The sequence below is a fragment of the Schistocerca cancellata genome, chromosome 2, assembly GCF_023864275.1.
Source record: "Schistocerca cancellata isolate TAMUIC-IGC-003103 chromosome 2, iqSchCanc2.1, whole genome shotgun sequence".
Taxonomy (NCBI): Eukaryota; Metazoa; Arthropoda; class Insecta; order Orthoptera; family Acrididae; genus Schistocerca; species Schistocerca cancellata.
The window spans coordinates 707,099,946-707,124,626 of record NC_064627.1 but is presented as its reverse complement, the minus strand read 5'-3'; the positions used below and the strand labels follow the sequence as shown (position 1 = coordinate 707,124,626).

Genomic DNA, 24,681 nt, shown 5'->3' with positions numbered 1-24,681 from the left:
CAATATTGTGAATTCAGTCACAAGGCGAATTGGGTGCAGCTTCATGTCTTCATGTCTATTACGTCGAAGATGCTGGACAATAAAATTAACAAATGTGAGTGCCCACAAGTCGTTGAACTCGAGAAGAAAATCTGCAGAATTGTCACAATGCATGAGAGAAAGTGCGTATAGGAAACAATCGACAATTTCAAATTCATATTATTTGACGAAATGACTACAGATATCTTGATGAGCAATCTGGTACTATGAAGGACTGCTTCCACATTCTCGATCGCCTCAGAGTCCTGCTTAATAGCTTCCTGTGTTGACTAAAACGACGTTTTGATTTTTAAATTGCCTTCCACAAAAAACTATCATGTATAAATTGGTTACTTTTAATTTCTCCGCCAATATCTTCGGCTTCTTTCTCAACAGATTACCAGTAATATTGCAGAAATAATATTTGATTCTTTAGCGATTTGTACTGTTTCTTATTTGTGTAATCTTTTACGAGTACATATTGCAAAGGTATGGAATATTTTTGTTTACTTCCTTGAAACAATCGAATGTATACAACTTGGTGACTGTGATGCAGGTGCGTGCCACGGGGACGACGTGTTCTACCTGTTCCGGTCCTCTCTGTTCGACGTCGCCGCTGAGCCCACATCAGCAGAAAGCAAAACCATTGCGAACCTGACAAAGCTGTGGACCAACTTCGCCAAAACAGGGTACATTCCTTGCTCTTGATACAAGCATCTATGTATCTCATTATTTATTTATTTTGGTATTTAATCATATTGACCATACATCTGTCTACATATTACAAGAGCTCTTAACACAAATTACGTTTTAATTTCATGCGTATACTTCAGTTTTGTTTGAACAAATACATTAAATTCACACAAAAATTTAGATAATGTTTTATGTACACTCATAATGTTAGTGGATAGCTAATAGTGGACAGCAGTTTGTAGTTAATTATCAGGTGTTACTATAATGATCAATAGATATGTTTGTAGTTGTCATACAGCGTGCAGGAAAAGCGAATGGCTTAAAATTCCGAGTGATATCCAAGAAACCTCACAATATTGGGACCAAATAAACTAGATTCATATATGGCTAGAAGCTGAACTATGGTTGAATTTTATCCTTTTTAGCTATGGTATTTGTCTTCTTCTTCCTTTAAATGAAGCAAATCAAGGTTTTCGGGGAATATCTGCTTGTACTTTTGAGTAAATTTTACATCCTATAATCTTAGTTTGATTCCACCTGCTTTCCATATTTAAAAAAGCTCGTTTTTTAAAGATGTTGTTAATTTCAGTTCGTGATAGTTTGAAAACATGTACTTGTGGAAACGTCATAGCTTCTGCTAGTCTGTCAAATGTTAATTGAATATCATTCCTATGTGGCGCTTACCCACAAAAATTTTTCTTGTTGGCCAATTGTATTGTTTTTTCCGTTTCTTGCTTGGTGACCAAAATAAGTTTATGAGGTTTATGCATCATATTGGACCACTGCAAAGACTGAAGGAGACTCTTGACAACTAACATGATTAGATCGTAGGTGAGACTGTTCATGACCTTTCTGAATGGCATATCCTTCCGTAGAGAAGACAGATATCTGATTGGGGAGAAAAAAAATATTTTGGTAGTACCCGACGTATCGGCAGAACATAGCACAACCTACAATTGTTTTCTATGCTATGATTTTATTCACACAGTATAAATTTCGTATAAGTATTCATATTTTTAATAAGTGACATTTGCACAATGTATCCCAGTGTTTATGTGCAGTCAAAACAGTTCATTGTCAAGTTTCTATTACTGACAGACACTTTGTAGCAAATATCCCCGGCCAAAATCACTGCGTATGTGTGTGTTTTATGTTTGTGCGTGTGTTAGAGAGAGAGGGAGAGAAAGAGAGAGAGAGGGGGGGGGAGGGATGGAGGGGGGATAGAGAGAGAGGGGGGAGGGAGGTAGAGAGAGAGAGATAGAGAGAGAAAGAGAGAGAGAGAGAGGAAAAAAGTTTGTATACTTGTCTTACCAAGAGTATGTGACGTCCGAGGAGAAGTGGTGAGTCCCTAGCCTAAACACAGAGGCTGAGTATAGGTCTCGTCCTCAGAGCTCCTATGGTTAACCTGACTCCTTGTATTGGAGTTCACCAAGGATCTTCAGACGGGATGACTGAGTACACAAAGATTTGGGTCGTACAATGGTTTGATAAAACTACAACAAGCATGTTCGACTTCCTCCTCACCTTTTGTGGCTAACATACTTTAAAACGTTAGTGTCTTCATATACCTCACGTGTGACAGACAAATACATTTATCGTCTCATGTGTGGCTTAGAAATCTCAGTGACTCTTTGACACTGTAAATCGTGTCTTGAATTTTAAGCTCTATTATGTGAAACCTCTTCATCTCTGAGTAACTACTGCACTCTACATGCGTTTGAACCGATTACTGTATTCATCTCTTGGTCTCCCTGTACAAATTTACCCCCACACTTCCCTTCATTGTTTTTCTTTCTAGCCTCAGGACATACCTTATCAATTGACATCTTCTTTCAGTCAGGCTATGCCATAGATTTCCTTTTTTCCCAAATTCGATTCAGTACCTCCTCATTATTCATTCGATCTATCCATCTAATTCTTAGCAGTCTTCTGTAGCACCACATTTCAAAAACTTCTATTCTCATCTTATTTGAACCGCTTATCGTCCACGTTTCAGTTCCATACCAGCCTACTTTCCAAACAAGGACATTTAGAAAAGACTTCATAACGCTAAAATTTATATTAGATGTTAACAAATTCCTCTTTTCCAGTAATGCTTTTCTTACTATAGCCAGTCTGAAATTTCTGTTCTCTCCGCTTCGATCATCATCAGTTATTTCGATGTCCAAATAAAGAAATTCATCTACTACTTTTAGTGTCTCATTTCCTAATCTAATTTCTTCAGCATCACATGATTTAATGCAGGTTTATTCCATTAACGTCAAGGAAAATTAAAAATATGATTTGAACAGTTAGTAAAATAATGCATTTTCTGGTCTTAATTAATAGTTCCAGAGATGCTGGAAAAATAGGGAAAATGTAAAAATCTTTCACAAATAAAGAACAGTGAACGGAGCTCTTAACCGTGGATGCTATAATATTAATAATCAGTAAAAACTGGGTCATAGTCGAAAAGTTACCTTAAGGGACACATTTTGTGCAAAACCTCCGGCTCATATTTAGAAGTACGCGATAAGCGGATGGCATGTCTAAACATGGAAATACCTTCCCGGAAGTCACTTTCCTGGAGATTTCTGAACGTATGCTACAGGCAAGCAGTACGTAATCAGTTGATAGGTTGCACAGAAAACCTTTTGTATTGCAGACACAATGAAAACATCTACTGACAGGCCTATTGATAGAGTCTAGCAATTCCGAAATGGGTCATATAACAATATACAGGGTAACAATATTGAACTATATGAAAAAAAGTAAATTAGTTACAAACTACAGAGTGTTCACACTTTATTCAGCATGTAAACTTCACTACAGATATCCGGATTTAGATTATGAAATGTTCTATATGCCTGCCATTAGCAATGATGTGACGCAGACTCAGCGAAATTCTGCATGACCCGCAGAAGTCTGGGAACAACGATGCCGTCGATGACCTTCTGAATGGCTTTTTTCAGTTCAGCAATAGTTTTTGGGTTATTACTGCACAGCTTGTCTTTAATATAGCCCCACAAAAAGGAGTTGCTCGTGTTCAGATCCGGAGACTATGGTGAACAATCGAGACCCATGCCAGTGGCCTCTGGGTACCCCAAAGCCAGAATGCGGTCCTCAGAGTGCTTCTCCAGGACATCAAATACTCTCCTGCTTCGATGTGGTCGAGCTCCGTCTTACATGAACAACATCTTGTCGAAATCAGGGTCACTTTGGATAATGGGGATGAAATCATCTTTCAAGACTTTCACGTACCGTTTTGTAGTCACCCTGCCATCAAGGAATATCGCATCGATTATTCCGTGACGGGAAATTGCACACCACACAGTCACCCGTTGAGGGTCAAGAGATTTCTCGATCGCGAAATGCGGATTCTTAGTCTCCCAAATGCGCCAATTTTACTTGTTGACGAACCCATCCAAATGAGAACAACAAGGCGCGTGCGCATGCACATACTACTTCCCATCATGCCCCATGGCCAACCGTGTCGTTTGAACGTCCTAAGGCAAACCGTTGAGAAGTTATGATAATTTTATTTCATATGGTTCGATAATTGTCACCCTATACGACTACCAAGAAGACAACTATTGATGGGAAATAAATTTTGTGAATAAAGGGCAGTGTACATATTATAGCTGAGTAGATCCAACCCATCTTGCAATGGAGTCCCGTATTACATTCCTTATTATTGCTATGACTCTATTCCAAAGTATTTGGCCTTCACAAGTAACAAGAATGTCTGCATTCAGTGCCTTATGACATAATAAGCACAGAATTTGATGCGTAAAATATATTCAGGCAGAAATAAAATTCTCAATGAAATATAATGCAAAAAACAGAAAGTCTGTAATAAATTGATACCTTTTACTTGAGTGGAAATATCCCTAAAAATTCATAAATATTCTTAAAAGAAGCAATGAATTTTTCGTATGAACTCTATATTATTTCTTTTTATTTCTCCAACACGGTAAACGCACTGTGTGACATTCTGACCAATATTGTTCCATCCTTAAAAAAATATTTCACTGTATTTCACCTTCCTAATTATGCGGTAATTCCGCAAACCCCTGTCTAGCTCATGCTTAAAATTTCGGTGCCTAAGGACTGTAGAAGTGTTTGTAGTTTACTGAGTTTGGTACAGGAGCTGTAGATGGATAGCGTTCGCCGTAGTCGTTGTCGTTCATAGTAGGGAAACCTTCCGCAGTTCCCGAATGCTCGACGCTTTTGTGGATGTTATACAGAACTATTTTCGTATGCTGGAAACGATACATATAACCATACCTTGTAGCACAGACAGAATGAGCACCCCTGCATATCTATGCCGTAACATTTTCTCCTACATCCTTCATTCTATCTTGAATGCACTTTTTAATATTATCCTCACACACATAAGTATTAAATTTTTCTTTGTGTCTTAATTAGTTTCAAACACTTTGAGAGGAGTAAGATACACACAAGATACACACAAGAGAAACTTTCAATTTATCTTCATTTTCTCTTCTTGTTGTTTGTTCCACTTCTTGCGCGTAGGGGTACATTCTTGATGCTGAAATTTTAACTTAACGTTGTGGGTTCCTGATGACTAAATAACTGATGAAGATCTACCTGTTGCCATGATTTCCTTTTATTTCATTCCATTCTTCTATATCGCACTGACTTTACAATCTCCACTTTCATAAAACCATCAATTACATTGTTGTGAACCAAATTATACGTGCGTTTCCATCAGAGGCATGCCCAATGCTCCCAACATTCTGCGGTACTCACAATATTCCAAAGAGTTTAAAAAGCAAAAGAGTTTACATACTTTCTTGACAGAAGAAGAATCTTTACTAGGCCACATCATTATTTTGTTAATGAATCCAGAAATAAATGTAATAATTAGCATTAGATTGTGCAATTAATAATATGAATTTTAAGTATGCCACAAATTTCGTAATTTCAAATATTTCTAAAAGAAAAGTAATTTTAGCTGTACGTACAGAGTAATAACAAATTCATTAATAACAAATTAATTTCTTTTTATACGTTTTAGCCTGAAGTATAACACATCGTGCACAAAATAAAACGAAATTCTAGCAGGGAAACAGACGACTATGTTCACCTATACCAGATTTGGGATTAATCCTGGTATCGGCTACTTATATATATATATATATATATATATATATATATATATATATATATATATATAAGGTAGTGTTAGAGGGTGCCCCATTACACCTTCTTGTACTCAGTGTTCACTCTGCATAACACCAAAGCTATTTTCAATCTGGAACAAATGTACTTATATGTAAATAGCACCACTCTGCAAGCTCAGACGACACTTCTGAGTTGCTGTACTTTGCCTATCAAGCATGAATTTACAAAGTTCAGAATTTGGGTACTTTCGAAAACTATGTTATTACAATAAGCTCCGTCTTTTTCACTTGCAGACACATTTTTATCGATAGTCAGTCAATGATGCTTTTGCATTTTTTCTACGCTTACATCCAAAAGTTTCCTGAGCAGTCGCCGATGCTAGCGACAAGATCCCATTTCTGTCCGGTACCTAATAGTGTAATGGTTGACCTGACACATGAATAGTGTAAACAGGGTACATACTTTTACTAAAAACATGTAAAGAGCTGTAATGTTCGCGAAAGTACAGTGAAGTTCCTGCAGAGGGATTCACCGTGTGAGTAGTACTGTAATTGAGAGTAAATGAATGCATGTTACCTTAATCTACGTCTGCAGCTATATGATTACTGCGTAGTTCCCGATTAAGTACCTGGCAGAGGGTTTACCTAACCACCTACAAGCTACTTCTCTACCGTTCCACTCTCATCAACGCCCTGGAAAAACGAACACTTAAATCTTTCCTTAAGAGTTCTGATTTTTCTTATTTTGTTATGATGATAATTTCCCCGTGTGTAGGTGCGCACGAAAAAAATATTTTAACACTCTGAGGAGAAAGTTTGTAACTAAAATTTGATAAGGAGTTCTTGGCGCAACGAAAAACACATTTGCTTTAATGAGTGTCACACCAATTCGCGTATCGTAGCTGTGGCACTCTCTCCCCTATTTCGCGATAATACAGAACGAGCTGTCCTTTTTTGAACTTTTGCTATGTCCTCGATCAGTCATATCTGATACAGATCCCAGACCGCAAAGCAGTACTCCAGAAGAGGGCGGACAAGCGTTGTACAAGCAGTCTCTATTCTACCAATAAATCGCAGTCTTTGATTTGCATTCTCCACAACATTATCTATGGCATCGTTCTAATTTAAGTTATACGTAATTGTAATCCCTAATTAATTATTTTAGCTTACAGCGTTTTGACTTGTGTGATTTATCGTGTAACCGAAATTTAGCGGATTCATTTTAGTATTCAAGTGGATGACTTCACACTTTTCTTTATTTAGAGTAAACTGCCACTTTTTGCATCTCATAGATAGTTTGTCTAAATCATTTTCCAATTCGTTTTGATCATCTGATGATTTTACAAGACGATAGATGGCTGCATCATTTGCAAACCGTCTAAGATGACTACTCAGATTGTTTCCTAGGTGTTGATCAGGTACAGCCGAGGGCCTATAACACTTATGTGGGGAACGCCAGATATCACTTCTGTTGTACTCGATGAGTTTCCGTCATTTATTACGAATAGTGACCTTTCTTACAGGAAATCAATAATCCAGTCACACAACTGAGACGATACTCAATATGCACGCAGTTTGATTAGAATTCGTTTATGACTTTTGACAAAAAGGCTTCTGGAAACTTAAAACTATGGAAACAATTTGACGTCCCCTGTTGTTAGCACTCATTATTTAGTGAGAATAAAGAGATAGTTGTGTTTCACAAGAACGACATATTCTGTACTGGTGTTGGCTGTTTGTCAATAAAGCGTTTTCTTCGAGATAATTCATAATATTGGAGCACAGTATATTTTCCAAAATCCTACTGCAAGTCGACGTTAGTAATATGGGAGCAGGGACCTTGCCTTTTTAAGTTTTTTAAGGTGCATCGCTACTCTGAAGATATCTAAGTTATTCATATTGGCAATCGTCCTTTATTCCAATTCTGGAATATTTACTTTGTCTTATTTTGTGAAGGAATTTCGGAAAACTGTGTCTAGTAACACTTCTTTAGCGTCGCTGTCGTCAGTAACATTCACATTGTTATCGCGCAGGGAAGGTATTGTTTGCTACTTGCTCTGGTATACTTTACTTACGACCTACTCTCATGACAGGCTCGGATCCATGGATCGCTTACAAGGCTGGTGAAGAAGTGGGAGTGCTGTAGTTCTACATGTGGATTCACAAATTATGTCGGATTTTGTTTTGACACCACGTTTGGCGAGACTGTGAATGCGCATCTTTACGTGTCTGGTACGTTCTCTCCAGTCAGTCAGGCCACAAGCCTATGCATTCGCGCATGCCCAAACAACTGAAAACTACCCTTTCTGAAACGTAACTCGTAATTTCTAGAATTCCTTGTGTTTTCCGAAACCTAGTTTTTAGGTTACTTTACTTGACGAATGTCAGTTGTGAAGTTTGGAACTGATTATGTAAAACCTTTTATTTTTGGGGACAGGGGCGGGGATTAGAAGGTTCGGCCATTGCCGTTATGACGCTCCCCTCGCTGCCCCTTGCATCTGCAGTTGTGTTACGCTAAATAAATCCTGACTTTCAGATGCTTTCTTTTGCATCAACATTTCTTGCTGTCAAGAACACTGGAGGAGCGTGAGCATTCTGTAACAGGTAGCGTGCTAATCTTTTTACAGAAACCCAACGCCGGACAAAGGGGGCGACCTGGGCGTGACGTGGCCGGCTTTCAGCGAACGCGCGCCGTCCTACCTGCGCATCGACAACAGCGGCCTCAGCGTGGCCAAGGAGCTCTTCGGCGAGCGCATGGCCTTCTGGGACAGGCTGTACGAGCGCCTCAGCAAGTAGGCGCTGCCGCCGAAAATAACTGCCGGCGCTGTTAACGTGCGTGCACAGCCGCATTCCCTGCGATGCTGTGGGTTTTGGTCCGCCGACAGCTCTTAATAAGAGAAAACAATGTCAGTGACCTAGATGAACCGCGATTTCACGTACAAGAACAACATTTTACTGTTATGTCATTAATTAACTAGTAGTCATTTTTTCAACGAATGATACGATTTTCTGTTCGTCATTGTCATTTGCTGGAATTAAAGACTGTATCCAGCTGTTGCTGGCCATACTCAATTTTACGTAACACTCATTTCATGACCAATGAACCACCTCATTCTATCAGAAGGATTAGTTAATTCACATTGTTGGCGTCGACTATGAGGTACTTTCTCTGCTATAAGGACGCATTCGTGTAACCAGGACATTTGCAAAATCAAAAGCTTCGGAAGCCAAATCCACTGAAATGAGTTTTCTTTGAGTTGTTAATTTTCTAGACAAGATAAGATAAAGACCAAAGAAATACCCAGAGTATTAAATATAGTGTATTTGATAAAGCGCATACAGAAAGGGTTGAAATGACTACAGCTGAGCCGGGTTCCTGTGAAAGGTTACAAACATCGATTAGGCCACAGGAGAGATCTGATAAGACCAGGTAAACGTGCCATGGAGCCTAATATTTGACTATGGTAGATGATCACTGACAATTTAATCAAAAGCATCGGTAGTATCCACAGGATAACATCGATCCAACTACTGCAACGCGCATATGAAACACAGCTCACCTGCGGGAAGCCATCTCCATCTGCACTCTTACTTACGAAGCACATTCAGTATAATCATTACAAACTGTTTAGCTATAAGGGCAGCAAAATAACTGACGATGACAGAAGCAATGCAGATACAAAGTGGACGCTGGTAATAGCAAGACTGGCAATTCTGAAAAACAAACACTCGGTAATATCTGATATTAATTCGTTAGAAAGTCTTTGTTGAAAGTATTTCTCTACACTCTAGTGCTACGTGCGCAAGTGAAACATGGGCCATGACTAATAAGAGTAGGGTAGAAGATAAAATTTGAAACCTATTATTACAGAAGAACACTGAAGATTAAGTTTCCACGTCGAGTAATTAACGGTGACATAGTTAATCCCACTGGACGGAAAAGACCTTCGTGTAACAATTTAAATAAACGGAGAGGCGTGTCCATAGGACATGTCCTACTGCATCAACAAATAATTAATTTGGTAATGAAGAGAAGTGTAGGAGTAAACTTTGTAGAGGGAGACCAAGGTTTGGCTATAATAAGCACATCCAAGAAAATGTCGGTTGCAATAGTTAGGCAGCGGTAAAGACTTGCTCAGTGTAGACTAGTGTGTGTATGTGCACTGCTCTTCGGACTGAAGACAGCAGCAGCAGCAACAACAACAACATTTACAAAAGAAATTATATGTTAGTATAAACCTGCAGGTTTTCTTGGCCGTTATTACTGAATTAAAATCTTCTGGTTTGTTAGACCGCGTCATATTTCTTCAAACAATTGACGCTTCGCCCCTCTGCTGGCATCTTCTTCAGTTTCTTGTGATATCCACTGTAGGTTGAGCACAGCACACAGCACAAGGTCCCGGAGAAGATCCTAGCAGAGGGTTCGAAACGTCGCTTGTCTGAAGTAGTATGCTAATCTTCTTTCCATGGTTTTCTAATGAAACGATCATCAATGATTTTAAATGTAGACGTATTTTCATTTTAAAATGAATACAAAACCTAACACATACAAATGCATATACATGCGGTACACGATGAGACAATTCCTTCTTCATTGTAGGAGAGCATCGTCAAAATAAAACTGAATATAGGGTCATGTTATCTTAAGATACGCAACGGTTGGATGTTTAGTGGTACGCACATTTTGAGTTATTTTTAATACTGATACGTAAATTGTTTCTCATAACAAATTTATCAGTGAGCTAGAAGGGTTCGGCAACCAAAATCTCCTTAAGAGTCCTTTTAAACTGCTATGTTTCATAAAAAGTTTGCTCAGTTTACCTGCTGTACACAAATGATGATGGACGAAATGTTATTGCATAATGCGAACTAATGGAAGACGATTGATATGTGCGACACTACTAGACAGAGGTATTTGTTGAGCTTGTCAACACCTCCAATATACTAAATGTTGCAAGACCACATTACTAGCCGGCCGTGGTGGCCGAGCGGTTCTAGGCGCTACAGTCTGGAACCGCGCGACCGCTACGGTCGCAGGTTCGAATCCTGCCTCGGGCATGGATGTGTGTGATGTCCTTAGGTTAGCTAGGTTTAAGTAGTTCTAAGTTCTAGGGGACTGATGACCTCAGAAGTTAAGTCCCATAGTGCTCAGAGCCATTTGAACCACATTACTATGAGAAAGCTTTCTCTTCGTTGTGGATGCTGCACCAAATGAAGCTTATCTTCAGCGACACAAGGAAACGTTTAAAAATAGAAAATTTCGTTTTCCTCTCTGTAAATACAATAGTAAAATGTGAAGTTACTTCAGGTGAGTAATAGAGTGGTTCTTTAAAGATGGCAGGTTTCTCCTCTCTCTCTCTCTTCCAAAACCCATCTCTCACTGAGCTTGTGCCTCATTTCCTATGGGCTCTTGATTTTCCTCAGGAATTAGTCCGCGGAACGTTGCTGCACTAAGCTTGACATGACATGTACAGAGGCATAAAATGATTTGTCAAAGTTGGAGACTACTGGAGGCATAGCCTTCCACAAATACAACACAGCAATATACCATTTAAACATTTATGCTGAATATTTACTTGCAGCAAGGTTCAAAGTTCTTGTGCAGCCTTTCTATCGCCCGACGTTACTTATTTTCATAAGGCTCCTCTCAGTTGTAAGAAATATGATTTTCTACGGCGAGAAAAACCCTGCATATGTGAAACGATTCACGTGAGAAACTGCCAGGTGAGTAAATGACTTCATGTGTGGTTTCAAAGGGATACGTTGAGTGCAGCGTAAATTATTTTTACAGGGTAAAATGACTGGGTCTTCCTCGCTAAGCCATTCTTCTACTATTTATAAGGGTTTTCTTGGAACTAGAACATTTAATCTGATAAAATACAGATCAAAAAGATTAAGTGGAAATAAACCATTAAGCAGAGTGTCAGTATTTCTGGAACAACGCCACAATGTTTTAATGATATGTGTAGAAATCACAACTTTATGAAAATAGCAACATACTGAAAGCACAGATGCAAAATGGTCAGTATCTCTGAGACTACAATTTGCTGAAGGCATGAGAGACAAAGGCAGCATAAATTGCTACTTTGCAATGTAACATTTTGTAGAACAGCCAGTTTTTTATCATGAAATACAAAGTTGTAAAATATAAAAATGTCTCCAACCCGGAGGTGGGTCTGAACATCACAGTGCTTTAATACTGGAGATGGTATGCTGTTGTCTTCTTCTGATTTTCCAATCCCCTTAGCTCTTCAGTTGTAGGGGGCCTTGCTATTTGTGGCTTCCAAACCACGATGAATCTATTAAACGTAGCCAAATGTGAATAAGGCACTAAGTGACAGAATACGTCTTAAGACCTACAGTGGACTAAACTCCGCACACCTATATAACCACAGTCACGATGTGTAACATAAGCTCTGAAACGTCCCCTTAGAAAAATTATACAAGACTGTGCTTAAACTGACATACAATATTTTTAGCGCAACGCAATCTGACTTTCAAAAATCCCTACAAAAGAATGGCCCTGACTAACATTAACCTGTACCTTTCACAAATCACTTACCTCACCAAAAATCTTCGTTACTCGAACTACTGCAATACAGCGAGCGCCACTACTGCCAGCTAAATAAAAGATTCAAACTACTGAAGGCACTAACTACTGATAGGCATAGTTAGCAAATGAAAGATTTTAATAGAGAACAAACAATGTATTTACCTTAATAATCATTATATATGCCATCCAGTCTTACAAATTTCAAGTCTCCGCCATTTCTCTCCCCACATCCACTACTGCTGGCGGCTCACCTCGAACTGCGCAATGCTACGCGCTGTTCACATCCAGCTGCCGCTGCCCAACACTACAATGGCAGACAACAATGCAAACTAGCCACAGACTGCACACAGCACAGCCAGTGATTTTCATACCGAGCGCTACGTAACGTTGCCGATAAGAAAACATAAACAGCCTACTTACAGCTCTTAAGCGCCGCAGAGTTGGAGAGATCGTTCCTATCTTACTACATTTTCTTCTGGTATGAACTGGATGGTCAAATACATGACAGGTGTTTATCGCAGACTGGAAGTACCACCTGATGTGGCGTAGTGGTAAAACACTGGACTCACATGCAGGAGAACTAGGTTTCAATTCCTCATTGGGCCATTCTAATGGATGGTTTTCCGTGATTTCCCTGAAATGCTTAAAGCAAATGCAGGAACGGTTTCTGAGACATCTAGTGCCCTTTTCCATCCTGCTTCAAATCCCAACTCCAATGATCTGTCGTCCATTCGTCCATGGGATGTTTGTTATGCACGTCTGTATGCCCTGCTGCATTGTTACGTCAGTCTGTGTTGCATGCGATGGCTGATGGTTCCAGGGTTAGTTTGACAATATTTATTGCAGGCTCACCACCGAAAAGTAAAGTTTCACATAAGAGAATAACAAAACTGATTGTCCTTGATCAACGTGAATGAGACACCCTGCTAAACCCGCAGGACAGGACAGGTAGTTGGAATTGTGGAAAGGGGCCGAAATGAGCGGCTGTCAGTTACACTCGAACACACATAACTTTATTTATTTGACCAAACATTACCGTACAAATTCTTGAACTTAGTTATCGGCTGAATACGCCACACCATCTTATGCCTTAAGGGCACTACCACTTCAATATATATAAAAGAAAAGGCTAAAAGCCATTAACTCAAAATTCAGACGCCAAAAGGAATATTTAGAAGGCAGAAGGCCTCACGTTAAGTAAGTTCTATAATTTTGCTGAAGGCCCAAAAATCTAACACTTGAAAAACAACAACTTTAATTTAAAAACGGCTGAAGGCCGATGGTTTAAGACTCAAGGTAAAATTAAATTAAAAAAAAGCATAAGGCAGAAGGCCTTATCTTCAATTAGGCTGAAGGCCCCAAACAGTCTGATGCTAGAAAGACAAAGCTCCTTAATTTAAAAAACGGCTGAAGGCCCCGTTACTTAAAACTCAAGATAAAATAAATTTAAACAAGGACTTATCTTAAATTAGGCTGAAGGCCCAAACAATCTAACACTTGACAACCAAAGAATTTTAATTTTAAAATGGCTGAAGGCCTATGTCTTAAAACACAACTAAAATAATTTTAGTAGCCATAAGGCGCAAGGCTTTATATTTAAACAATATTTTAATCAGGCTGAAGGCCCAAATAATCCAACATTTGAAAAGCAAGGAACTTTAATTTTAAAGTGGCTGAAGGCCCATGACTTAAAACATGGCTAAAAACAATTCAACTTTAATTCAAAACTATCGGCTATGACCCATACAAATATTCGCCACAGAAAGTAGTTTCGGGGTCGGCCAGCACTTGAAATATTAACGTTCACTTAGGTGAGACAGGCAGCCGGCCCAACCATTCTCGATTCGACGACAACCCAACCAATAGACAGTCAACGGACCCACCGACAAGGTATCTTGCGCTCCACTCGACCAGCACACAACTGGGAGTTCAATGCCAATGTGAAAGGCATGGACGACCACAAACAAGCATACATTAAGCTGTCGAACTACACATCGTGCTGGACAGCGACAACACGGTGAGGAAAGGACACTGCCTACATTTGCGTCAACGTCCAGGGTAAGTAACCGGAACGTTAACGGCCACAAGGCAGAACATTCCCCTGGTGCACTTAAATTGCAAATAACCAAATACAGTTAGACTCCACTGGACGGTGGCTAATCCTTAGCCAAATCGAACACACACGTTGTTGCTCGCGGGAATGTCCCAACAGCCAACAACGAGAACCAAACTTCACAATGTGAACAGTCTTGACTTGCTGGTAAATTAAATCCATACTCAACTTTCGTGTGCAGGATCGGTGAGCCACGGACCTCGTAGCAATGGGAACAGTCCCACACACTCCGACACTGCGTAGAGACCACCAGCGGCCCCGGCCAAACTATGCCCCGCGGAGATTTCCTCGCTGCTCCACACCAACCGACCGACTCCCACACATCAGCACGGAGACAGCACTAAAATAACTGAGCCGTCGACATCACAAGCCACACACAGTTTAACGAACACTTGCACAAAGAACTAGACAATACTAACGGCAGCGACTGTGAAATAACAAGGACGAATCACGAGTCGGCACACGCAGGCAACATCTACATCTACATCTACATCCATACTCCGCAAGCCACCTGACAGTGTGTGGCGGAGGGTACCTTGAGTACCTCTATTGGTTCCAGTCTCGTATTGTTCGTGGAAAGAAGGATTGTCGGTATGCCTCTGTGTGGGCTCTAATCTCTCTGATTTTAACCTCATGGTCTCTTCGCGAGATATAAGTAGGAGGGAGCAATATACTGCTTGACTCTTCGGTGAAGGTATGTTCTCGAAACTTCAACAAAAGCCCGTACCGAGCTACTGAGCGTCTCTCCTGCAGAGTCTTCCACTGGAGTTTATCTATCATCTCCGTAACGCTTTCGCTATTACTAAATCATCCTGTAACGAAGCGCGCTGCTCTCCGTTGGATCTCCTCTATCTCTTCTATCAACCCTATTTGGTACGGATCCCACACTGGTGAGCAGTATTCAAGCAGTGGGCGAACAAGTGTACTGTAACCTACTTCCTTTGTTTTCGGATTGCATTTCCTTAGGATTCTTCCAATGAATCTCAGTCTGGCATCTGCTTTACCGACGATCAACTTTATATGATCATTCCATTTTAAATCACTCCTAATGCATACTCCCAGATAATTTATGGAATTAACTGCTTCCAGTTGCTGACCTACTATTTTGTAGCTAAATGATAAGGGATCTATCTTTCTATGTATTCGCAGCACATTACACTTGTCTACATTGAGACTGAATTGCCATTCCCTGCACCATGCGTCAATTCGCTGCAGATCCTCCTGCATTTCAGTACAATTTTCCATTGTTACAACCTCTCGATACACCACAGCATCATCTGCAAAAAGCTTCAGTGAACTTCCGATGTCATCCACCAGGTCATTTATGTGTATTGTGAATAGCAAAGGTCCTATGACACTCCCCTGCGGCACACCTGAAATCACTCTTACTTCGGAAGACTTCTCTCTGCTGCGTTCTGTTATCTAGGAACTCCTCAATCCAATCACACAGTTGGTCTGATAGTCCATATGCTCTTACTTTGTTCATTAAATGACTTTGGGGAACTGTATCGAACGCCTTGCGGAAGTCAAGAAACACGGCATCTACCTGTGAACCCGTGTCTATGGCCCTCTGAGTCTTGTGGACGAATAACGCGAGCTGGGTTTCACATGACAGTCTTTTTCGAAACCCATGCTGATTCCTACAGAGTAGATTTATAGTCTCCAGAAAAGTCATTATACTCGAACATAATACGTGTTCCAAAATTCTACAACTGATCGACGTTAGAGATATAGGTCTATAGTTCTGCACATCTGTTCGACGTCCCTTCTTGAAAACGGGGATGACCTGTGCCCTTTTCCAATCCTTTGGAACGCTACGCTCTTCTAGAGACCTACGGTACACCACTGCAAGAAGGGGGGCAAGTTCCTTCGCGTACTCTGTGTAAAATCGAACTGGTATCCCATCAGGTCCAGAGGCCTTTCCTCTTTTGAGGGATTTTAATTGTTTCTCTATCCCTCTGTCGTCTATATCGATATCTACCATTTTGTCATCTGTGCGACAATCTAGAGAAGGAACTACAGTGCAGTCTTCCTCTGTGAAACAACTTTGAAAAAAGACAATTAGTATTTCGGCCTTTAGTCTGTCATCCTCTGTTTCAGTACCATTTTGGTCACAGAGTGTCTGGACATGTTGCTTTGATCCACCTACCGCTTTGACATAAGACCAAAATTTCTTAGGATTTTCTGCCAAGTCAGTACATAGAACTTTACTTTCGAATTCCTTGAACGCCTCTCGCATAGCCCTCCTCACACAAAATATTGATGGATCCATTGAGAATCGACCCCTAACTCGCGAATTACATGTCTGCACTTTTAACCACTTATCTACAGCGACCCATAAGCGATCGCCGGCTAACATACACGTCGTCCGACAAGACCACCGACCGACGACCAACAAATGTGGTCCTCACTCAAGTGACATGTATCAGCAACCGTAGGGCGATTCTTGGCTGTCCGGACCTCACTGCAGCCGCGCCCCGACTGAACTTCTGCCGCGTCCTAAGTCAAACACTGCCAGGTCAGAACTGCACAGCTAGCGCCTCCCAACTCACTGGCAGATCCGAACTAACTCCGAACACACGACAACCGGGAAGTAATAGCTGTCAGCAAAGGTAATACGCCAGGGCTTATATCGATAAGTGCCGCTGCTGCCGCTTACGGGCAGGCAAGGCGGCAACTCAGTGACACCAGTAACTGAAATTAACATAACGAGGTAGTAGTACAGTAAAAACAGGATGTCAAATGAGAAATGGCACGAACACGAGCCACGCACGGCCCAGTGAACGTAGCAATACCAAAAGCTTTCCGTGGTCTTGGTCGCGACGTAGATCGTGACGTAATCCCTGCTGCACAACTACACCGTAGCACTGGGGCCCGTAAAGAGTACCGATGGCTTCTGGGCGACGCAGCGGAGCGATGCTGTGAGGTGCAGAGTGGACTGTACCCCAACAGATGTGACGCCGTAAGCGACCGGCGGGAGTAGCCTGGAGCGAAGCTGCGACACCAACTGGTCGCTGGAGTTACTTATTGTTATATCGTCATCACCCCCCCCCCCCCTCTCCACCGTATGGGCTGGGTGAAGTCTGTCAGAAGACACAATTTTCAGCTCTTCACCGACATGAGAGGAAAATCTTAAAAATATAATATAAAAGTTGGGCATGGTGGACGACAAAAGAAACGTTTTATGCAGATCATCAGTTGCATAAGTTAAAATATAAAAGGTTCACTAGGTGATTAATTAAAATATTGAATGGATGAATGGAAAGCGAGTGTCGCATACAAAGGCCACTGGAATGTGGGCTGCAGCTTAAGTACACCGCAGCGGAGGAATACCCCCGAGTTCTGCGAGGCTCACGTGATCCACCGTCGTAAAATAGTCCGTGATAGCAGCGCCCTCGTTGTTGCTATGCACGCAGGCATTCCGCTGCCGGACTCGCTGCGACGCAGATCGTCTCAGCGCACGCAACGCCATGGCTGTGAAGCAGATTGCCGCTGCATTAGAAGTCCTGATCAAGGCGTTGGGCTTCACCGGCGGCCGCCAACGGCAGTCAAGGCGTAGAAGAACACAGCGGGACGAGACGATGCTCCAGTGCTACAACTGCCAGCAGCTGGGGCACACCGCGCGCGGGTGTAAGAACGCCGTCGCGTGCTTAAAGTGCGCGGCGGCTCATGACACCCGCAGCTGCACGAAACCTCGTGGGGTGGCATGCAGCTGCGCGAACTGCGGCGGTCCACACGCCGCCAACTCGCGTAGCTGCGGCTACCTCCGCGAATCACGCCGTCCACTCACCGCACCACGCCCTGCGGTGACGCCAAGCGCCTCGACGGCCGCCCCGCCCCCCCGCTCCGGCGTGGGGTGCGATCCGCGCCGACGTGAGGCTACCACCGACGAAGTTCTGGCCGGCTTCCAAGCCGCCTTCGCGGCCGAAAGGGCCGCACTGAAGGACGAGCTCGCAGCTGTGCATCGCCAGCTCCAGCAGCTGAGCGACGAGCTGCGGGCTGTCAAGAAGAAGTCGCCAGTTCCCGCCGCCATCCCCGCCGTGAGACGTCCGATGGGGGTCGACGCGGCCACGCAAACCACCACTCCACCTCCTGCAGCAATGCTGGAGGTCGCGCCCATGGACACAGAGGAAGTGTCGCCTGGGCGGCCCCCCTCCCAGGGGGCAGCCACAAGCAAGGGTGCAACCGCGCCTCCTGACTGCTCGCAAGCCGAGCAACCAAAGAAGAAGAGGAAGGTGCGGCTTCCATTCCCAAGAATCGACGATGTGCAGGAAATCCTCAAGTACACTGCCTCGTCACTGAAGAGCGGGTCGTACCCCAAATCACACCTCCCATACCCCTACTCCCCACCCGGCCAGCCTAAGCCACCCCTACCCCATCAACCGCTTGACCTACAGTCATATAGATGGCGTACCATTCTAGCGGAAGCAGCCACGGACGAAGAGTTAGCCATCATCAACTCATACCCAATATTCACGCCGTCCCAATGGGACAACCTGGTTGACGTCATAGAATCGTGGGTGTGGGAGGAGGCCCGGTCGGGTAGGAGACGGAAGAAGCTTCCTGGTGACATATATGTCAGGAAAAGTATGAAATCACAGCTCCAAGTCCAGAAATGATCACACTCCAGGCAACCATAGGCGTAGCGGAGACCCACTATAACCACCACCGGCCAGTCATTTAGGCCGTTCGTCTTCCATTCCTCTTACTGTCCCTCTCTCTATTCTTTCATCTTTTTTCATTTTATAAAAAAAAAAAAAAAAAAAAAAGCAAGCAAGCACAAAGCCAAAAAGTCAAGCAGAACCACACGTCAAGTATTTCCCTACCGAAAACGTCATGCCAGAAGGAGAAGCGCCTCGTGCGCTAGCACTTCACTTCCAGTCGAGGATTCTCCCTCATTCAAATGTGCAGGTGAGGCTATGCACGCAGACTGTGTGCGATGGTTGCGGTCCCTGGTGGTGCTTGTTAGTGTTGGGCCTATGAACAGAATATTTACAATCAGCAGCGAAAACAAACACAGGAAGTATTGGCGAGAGGCATAACTATTTGTTGAAACGTCCCCTTAGAACAATTTATACTTATGAAACGTCCACTTAGAACAATTATACACGACTGTGCTTAAACTGACACACAATGTTTTTAGCGCAACGTAATCTGACTATCAAAGATCCCTGCAAAAGAATGGCCCTGAGTAACATTAAACTATACCTTTCACAAATAACTTACCTCACAAAAATCTTCATTACTCGAACTACTGCAATACAGCGAGCGCCACTACTGCCAGCTAAATAAAAGATTCAAACTACTGAAGGCACTAACTACTGATAGGGATAGTTAGCAAATGAAAGATTTTAATAGAGAACAAACACTGTATTTACCTTAATATCATCAAAAGTCATAATATATGTAATTTCAAAACTCCGCCATCTCTCTCCTCACATCCACCACTGCTGGCGGCTCACCTCTAACTGCGCAACGCTACGCGCTGTTAACATCCAGCTGCCCCTCTACAATGGCAGACAACAATGCAAACTAGCCACAGACTGCACACAGCACAGCCAGTGATTTTCATACAGAGAGCGCTACGTAACGTTGCCAATAAGAAAACATAAACAGCAAACTCACATAGAGAAAACATAAACAGCCTACTTACATAAAGAAAACATAAACAGCCTACTTACATTGTCTCCGAAGGAGGAGCGCCCGCGGAGTGACGAACGGCGCACACGTCGTGCCGGAACAGGAGTAGCAGGGGCCCAGCCCTGCGTATATTGCAACGTTGAACCCCGATCTCCCTTCCGTTGCTACAGAAACTGACTCACCGCGGATGTGAAACATTTGTTAAATCCTGGTTTGGGTAAGCTGATGTTTACGTTCAAGGCACGTCACTACGGCAGTGTGCTGCTGTGGCAATTTTATGTATTAGTACTATACCAGTATACACTCCACTCCCTTCTATGAAAAAGAACTTCTGATTACTTTACAAACTTGTAATTTGTTACATATCTGACGTTAACTAGTTAAGGGAAAAATTTAGGAAATGTTTCAGATTAATTTTAAAGTTTGCTGGAGGTCGCTAAGTGCAATATAGCCTGAGTAACTTTTTCTCCTTTTTAAGCAAAAGTAGTTTTCCACGTATCTCAGTCTTTATTTTGTCATATCTCCTGAACTACGTATCTTGCATCGATATAATTTTGCAGGTACATTCAGTATTACAAGTGGATACAGTCTACAAAATGTGTTGCGAATAGAGTTAGGGGTAAAGACGTAATGATGCTGAAGTCTTGCTGCATAAAGAGTGAAAATATAGTAAGCAAGAAACTACTTTTCTTTCATCATTTTGAGGGGAACGCCAACGAGGTAAGGTTTCGAAAATGTTTGAAATTATGTATAAAGTTTGTTCGAAGATGCTACGTGCTCTTATTCTCAAGCACTGCATAAATATAGCGTGGGTAATTTTCGCGCTGTGAGTTACTCTCCCTCAAGATATACATATAGTCACTAACTACAATACTTGCCTTAAGATATTACACTTTAACATAAAATTGTGCCCGTTAACGAATTGATTATGAGAGCATTTTAAATTTTTAAATTCGTTCAATAATATATGAAATACTGAAAAACCAATTTTTGTTGCCGCTGAATGCCGTTACGTAGGGAACCTGCAACAGGGACTGTGCATTGTGTACGAGGTTAGCCGTTTAGATATTGGCTCTCCCTCTCCTAGAGTTCAACCCATCGTGCGGGGTGCGTTGATTTCCTGATCTGGGACTTTTATTTCAACTCTGTGGACGGATACTCTTCCTGACACCAAAGTCGTCAAGGTAACGTAAGGAAAGGAAGTGGTCTACGTCATCTGTCTGTCAATTGTGTACATTTTGTTCTGTGTCTTGTCGCTTTTTCACTGTTTGTGTATCGTCTTTTCTGAGGCGGAGACCATGGACCAGACCAGTATTTGCCTTAACGACCGTCGAAAACCGTCTAAAAACTCCTCTCAGACTGGCCGTTGTACCAGACGGACGGTCGTTAAATTGCCACGTGGATTCGATCTGTGTCTGGCTCATGTTAGGTAAAGTAACGAAATCTATTACTGTCAGGCCTCTCGAACAGAAAAACGCATGCGCACAAAGCTGCCGGACCAATGGCGTGGCGCCTGTGTTTTAACAGACGCACGTGTAGCGACAAGGGTTGTTCTTCAGGGTGTGCGGGAACAGGGGGGAAAGAGTACATAATATTTTGAATAGGAACCCATTTCTGTAAAGGTACTGTTGCCGTTCTACGACGGTTTCAGTTCAGATGTGTAACGCATCCATGTCTGCTGAGGAAAAGAGAAATGTCTCGGAGTTGCTTATTCTGGTGTGCAGTAGGGTAGACATCATCTGATGTCATTTAACCTCTGCCTTGCTTTTGGTCGGTCACATGACAGGACCATACCTCCTTCCACTCAAACTAATTAGTCCTTGCTACAAAACGTATTGGACCCGTTCTTGAAAGCTGTGCCACTCAGGAAATGTGGTTTCAGCACTGTCTCACTTCCTACTTGCGGTTCGGAGACATCTCAGCCGACGATGTGGCGAAAGATGGATCCGTCGCGGTCGCCCGATTTAATTGAGGGGTCGTATGCAAAGTTTAATTTACGAGACTCCTGTAGAGACAGAGGAAGATCTGGTGGCGCGAGTTCTGGCCACTACACTACAGAGACACCAGGTGGGATGGACCGTCTGTACCATGTACTACAATGTCTGTAACACCTAACACCGTCTGTGGTCGCCACATCAAGCTTCTGTTGTAACGCATTAGTATTGTACTGTACGTACAGGATGCTGTGTTATTTTTTGTTTTGGAATAATGCAAACATGTAACATTTAAGAGTCTAAAAAATGACTTTACGTGATAAATGGATGTTTCGTAAGTTTCCTTTCGAATTGTTGCCTGATAATTGTACTGCGTCGTGCCTAATCCAGTTCCTCAAGCAGAAGTGGATAAGTTAAATACCTGAATTGAAACTGTACGTTTCCGGTCATGGGTTCCTATCCAAAATATTATGTACTCACACCGCTCTACAAATCCTAGAAGTCTGTAACGGAAATTTCCTAACGCCCTGTATATCAGGACAACGTAAGAATACGCCTGTTTTGGCAAAGTGTGTTTTGTTTCACCTACAACACGCAACATCTTCACTGATGGAAACTCACCCCTACAGTCTCAACGTTTTGGCATTATATCTTATGACCAGTCATTTTTCAGGTGACGAGTTAGACGCTTGTCTACTGTCAGAACTTTAACTGTTTCTCGAGAGAGGTGATGAGAGGTTTCACAAGCCATCATGCTATCACTCGATTTTGTCGTCAGTATGGCCACAGTGTAAAATATACAATCGTTTCTGACTGAAGCATCATTTCACAACACTTTAAATCAAATGAAAGTTTTCTTCTCCCCCTCTCCTTCCCATCCGCCTTCCTCCACCCTCTGTTTTGTGCGCTTCGTTGTGAGGAAGAGTGGAGGGGGGGGGGGAGAGGTTGCATACCTCTATTATTAATAAATTACAACAAATATGTAGGGAAAATTTAAAACGTAAAAGGAAGGAAGGTTATCGCTTAACGTCCTGTCGACATCGCAGTCGTTGAAAGCTGAGCGCAAACTGGGATAAGACTAGGATGGATAAAGAAACTGGCCATGTCCTTCTTGAAAAAAACCTTCCCAGAACTTTTACCTTTTACCTTTAGGGGCACTACAGAAACAAACTAGCATCGGCACGGCCTAATGCGAGTCCACCGCTCAGTAACAAATTATTATGGATCAATATGAAACTATCTGAATGTATTCAGTACATGGGTAGGCTAACACAGAATCGTTCGTTGAAACAGCGAACAGTGTCATTGACTTATCTGTAACAGATAAAAAAAAAGGTTAGTATGCACAACTTGTTAGCGTACAGTATAAAGACACCATTAATAACTCTGGAAGAAAATGGGTTCTGTCGATAAGAGACGCTTTGAGAGGAGATTTGACTGTAACAAAATGCCAGTAATTAGTAGAATCAGAGCACATTTCAAAACGTAAAGAGAAGTTTGTAACACGTGAACATCTAAAGGATCTTGTAAAACTTACTTGAATATATTTAGACATGCATAAAAAATTCTAGACATGTGCATTTTATATCAGGAATTAATAATTCAGATAATAGAGTCAAGGGTAAACAGAGTATACAAGAAACATGTTAAAAGTGTTTTTATTTGAACTGAAAGAATCGAAAGCGATTATTAAGGGCGCGCAGATATTTTTAATAACTTTGGAAACTCAGCGCTACTTTCTTATATGTTTTTATCATCTGTTACTACTGAGCCTGGGTTTGATGCATATTAACTACGGGCACTTGTCTGTCTAATTTGTTAATAGTTTTCGATGGTTATAGCCTGAAGTGCCTCTGACTGCATGCTACAGCTAGTAACCACAGGACATATCTTTCCAATTATGGCCTAATTAAATGAATAATACTGATTAACTTTCATCAATCAGATTAATTGAAATAATACACAACGGATAACGCTCTCTGACACTGTCATCAGCCGGCACAATCAGTATGGTGGGGGGAGTAGAGATTTGCTTTTGTCCAAAAAATTTTGTGATTCGTTATCATTCTGGCCTTAATTTTCTTAGTTATTTAATTATCTTTCTTAATCAGATACAATCAATTACTGTAATTTACTTTGACTCGGAATGAATAAAGGCTCCCTTCATCAAAAGCACCACAGAATTTATTTCTCAAATTGTCAATCATTTTCTCCCCTTCAAAGTTGAACTCTTACTTCTGCAATCCCAGTTGGATTAATCTTGGAGTCCTTGGGCTACTATACTATTGTCACACTGCTAGGTAGCGGGAAGGTTTCGTATAACAGAAATAATCTCGTCTCACGACACACAGTTCTCCCTGTCATCCAAGATACTCTCACTATTAACTACTACGATGTGACTGTCACTGGCAGTGGGGGAGACTGAGTATCGGAGGTCAGCAGAGCACGGCTCTCACTGTCACATCTCATTACAACGTAACTGCACTCAAAAATCTTTCGTGCTACTTGAATGATTAAAGAGGACATGAACTAATGGAAAACTATTCTTGACTGCATTAGCAAGGAACTGCATGGAATTTAAGCTTAGTAATCACTTGAGAGAAA

General features: G+C 41.9%; 1 protein-coding gene across 1 annotated transcript in view; it reads left to right on the top strand.

Annotated features, from left to right (window-relative positions):
• LOC126157977 (juvenile hormone esterase-like) overlaps nucleotides 1–8,809 on the top strand; it is a 100,812-nt gene extending 92,003 nt beyond the window's left edge. Inside the window, exons 9-10 of the mRNA XM_049916411.1 lie at nucleotides 575–707; nucleotides 8,465–8,809. Coding sequence (XP_049772368.1) covers nucleotides 575–707; nucleotides 8,465–8,633 — 302 coding nt within the window. The 3' untranslated portion in view covers nucleotides 8,634–8,809. The remainder of the gene's footprint in view (nucleotides 1–574; nucleotides 708–8,464) is intronic.
• The last annotated feature ends 15,872 nt before the right edge of the window (nucleotides 8,810–24,681 follow it).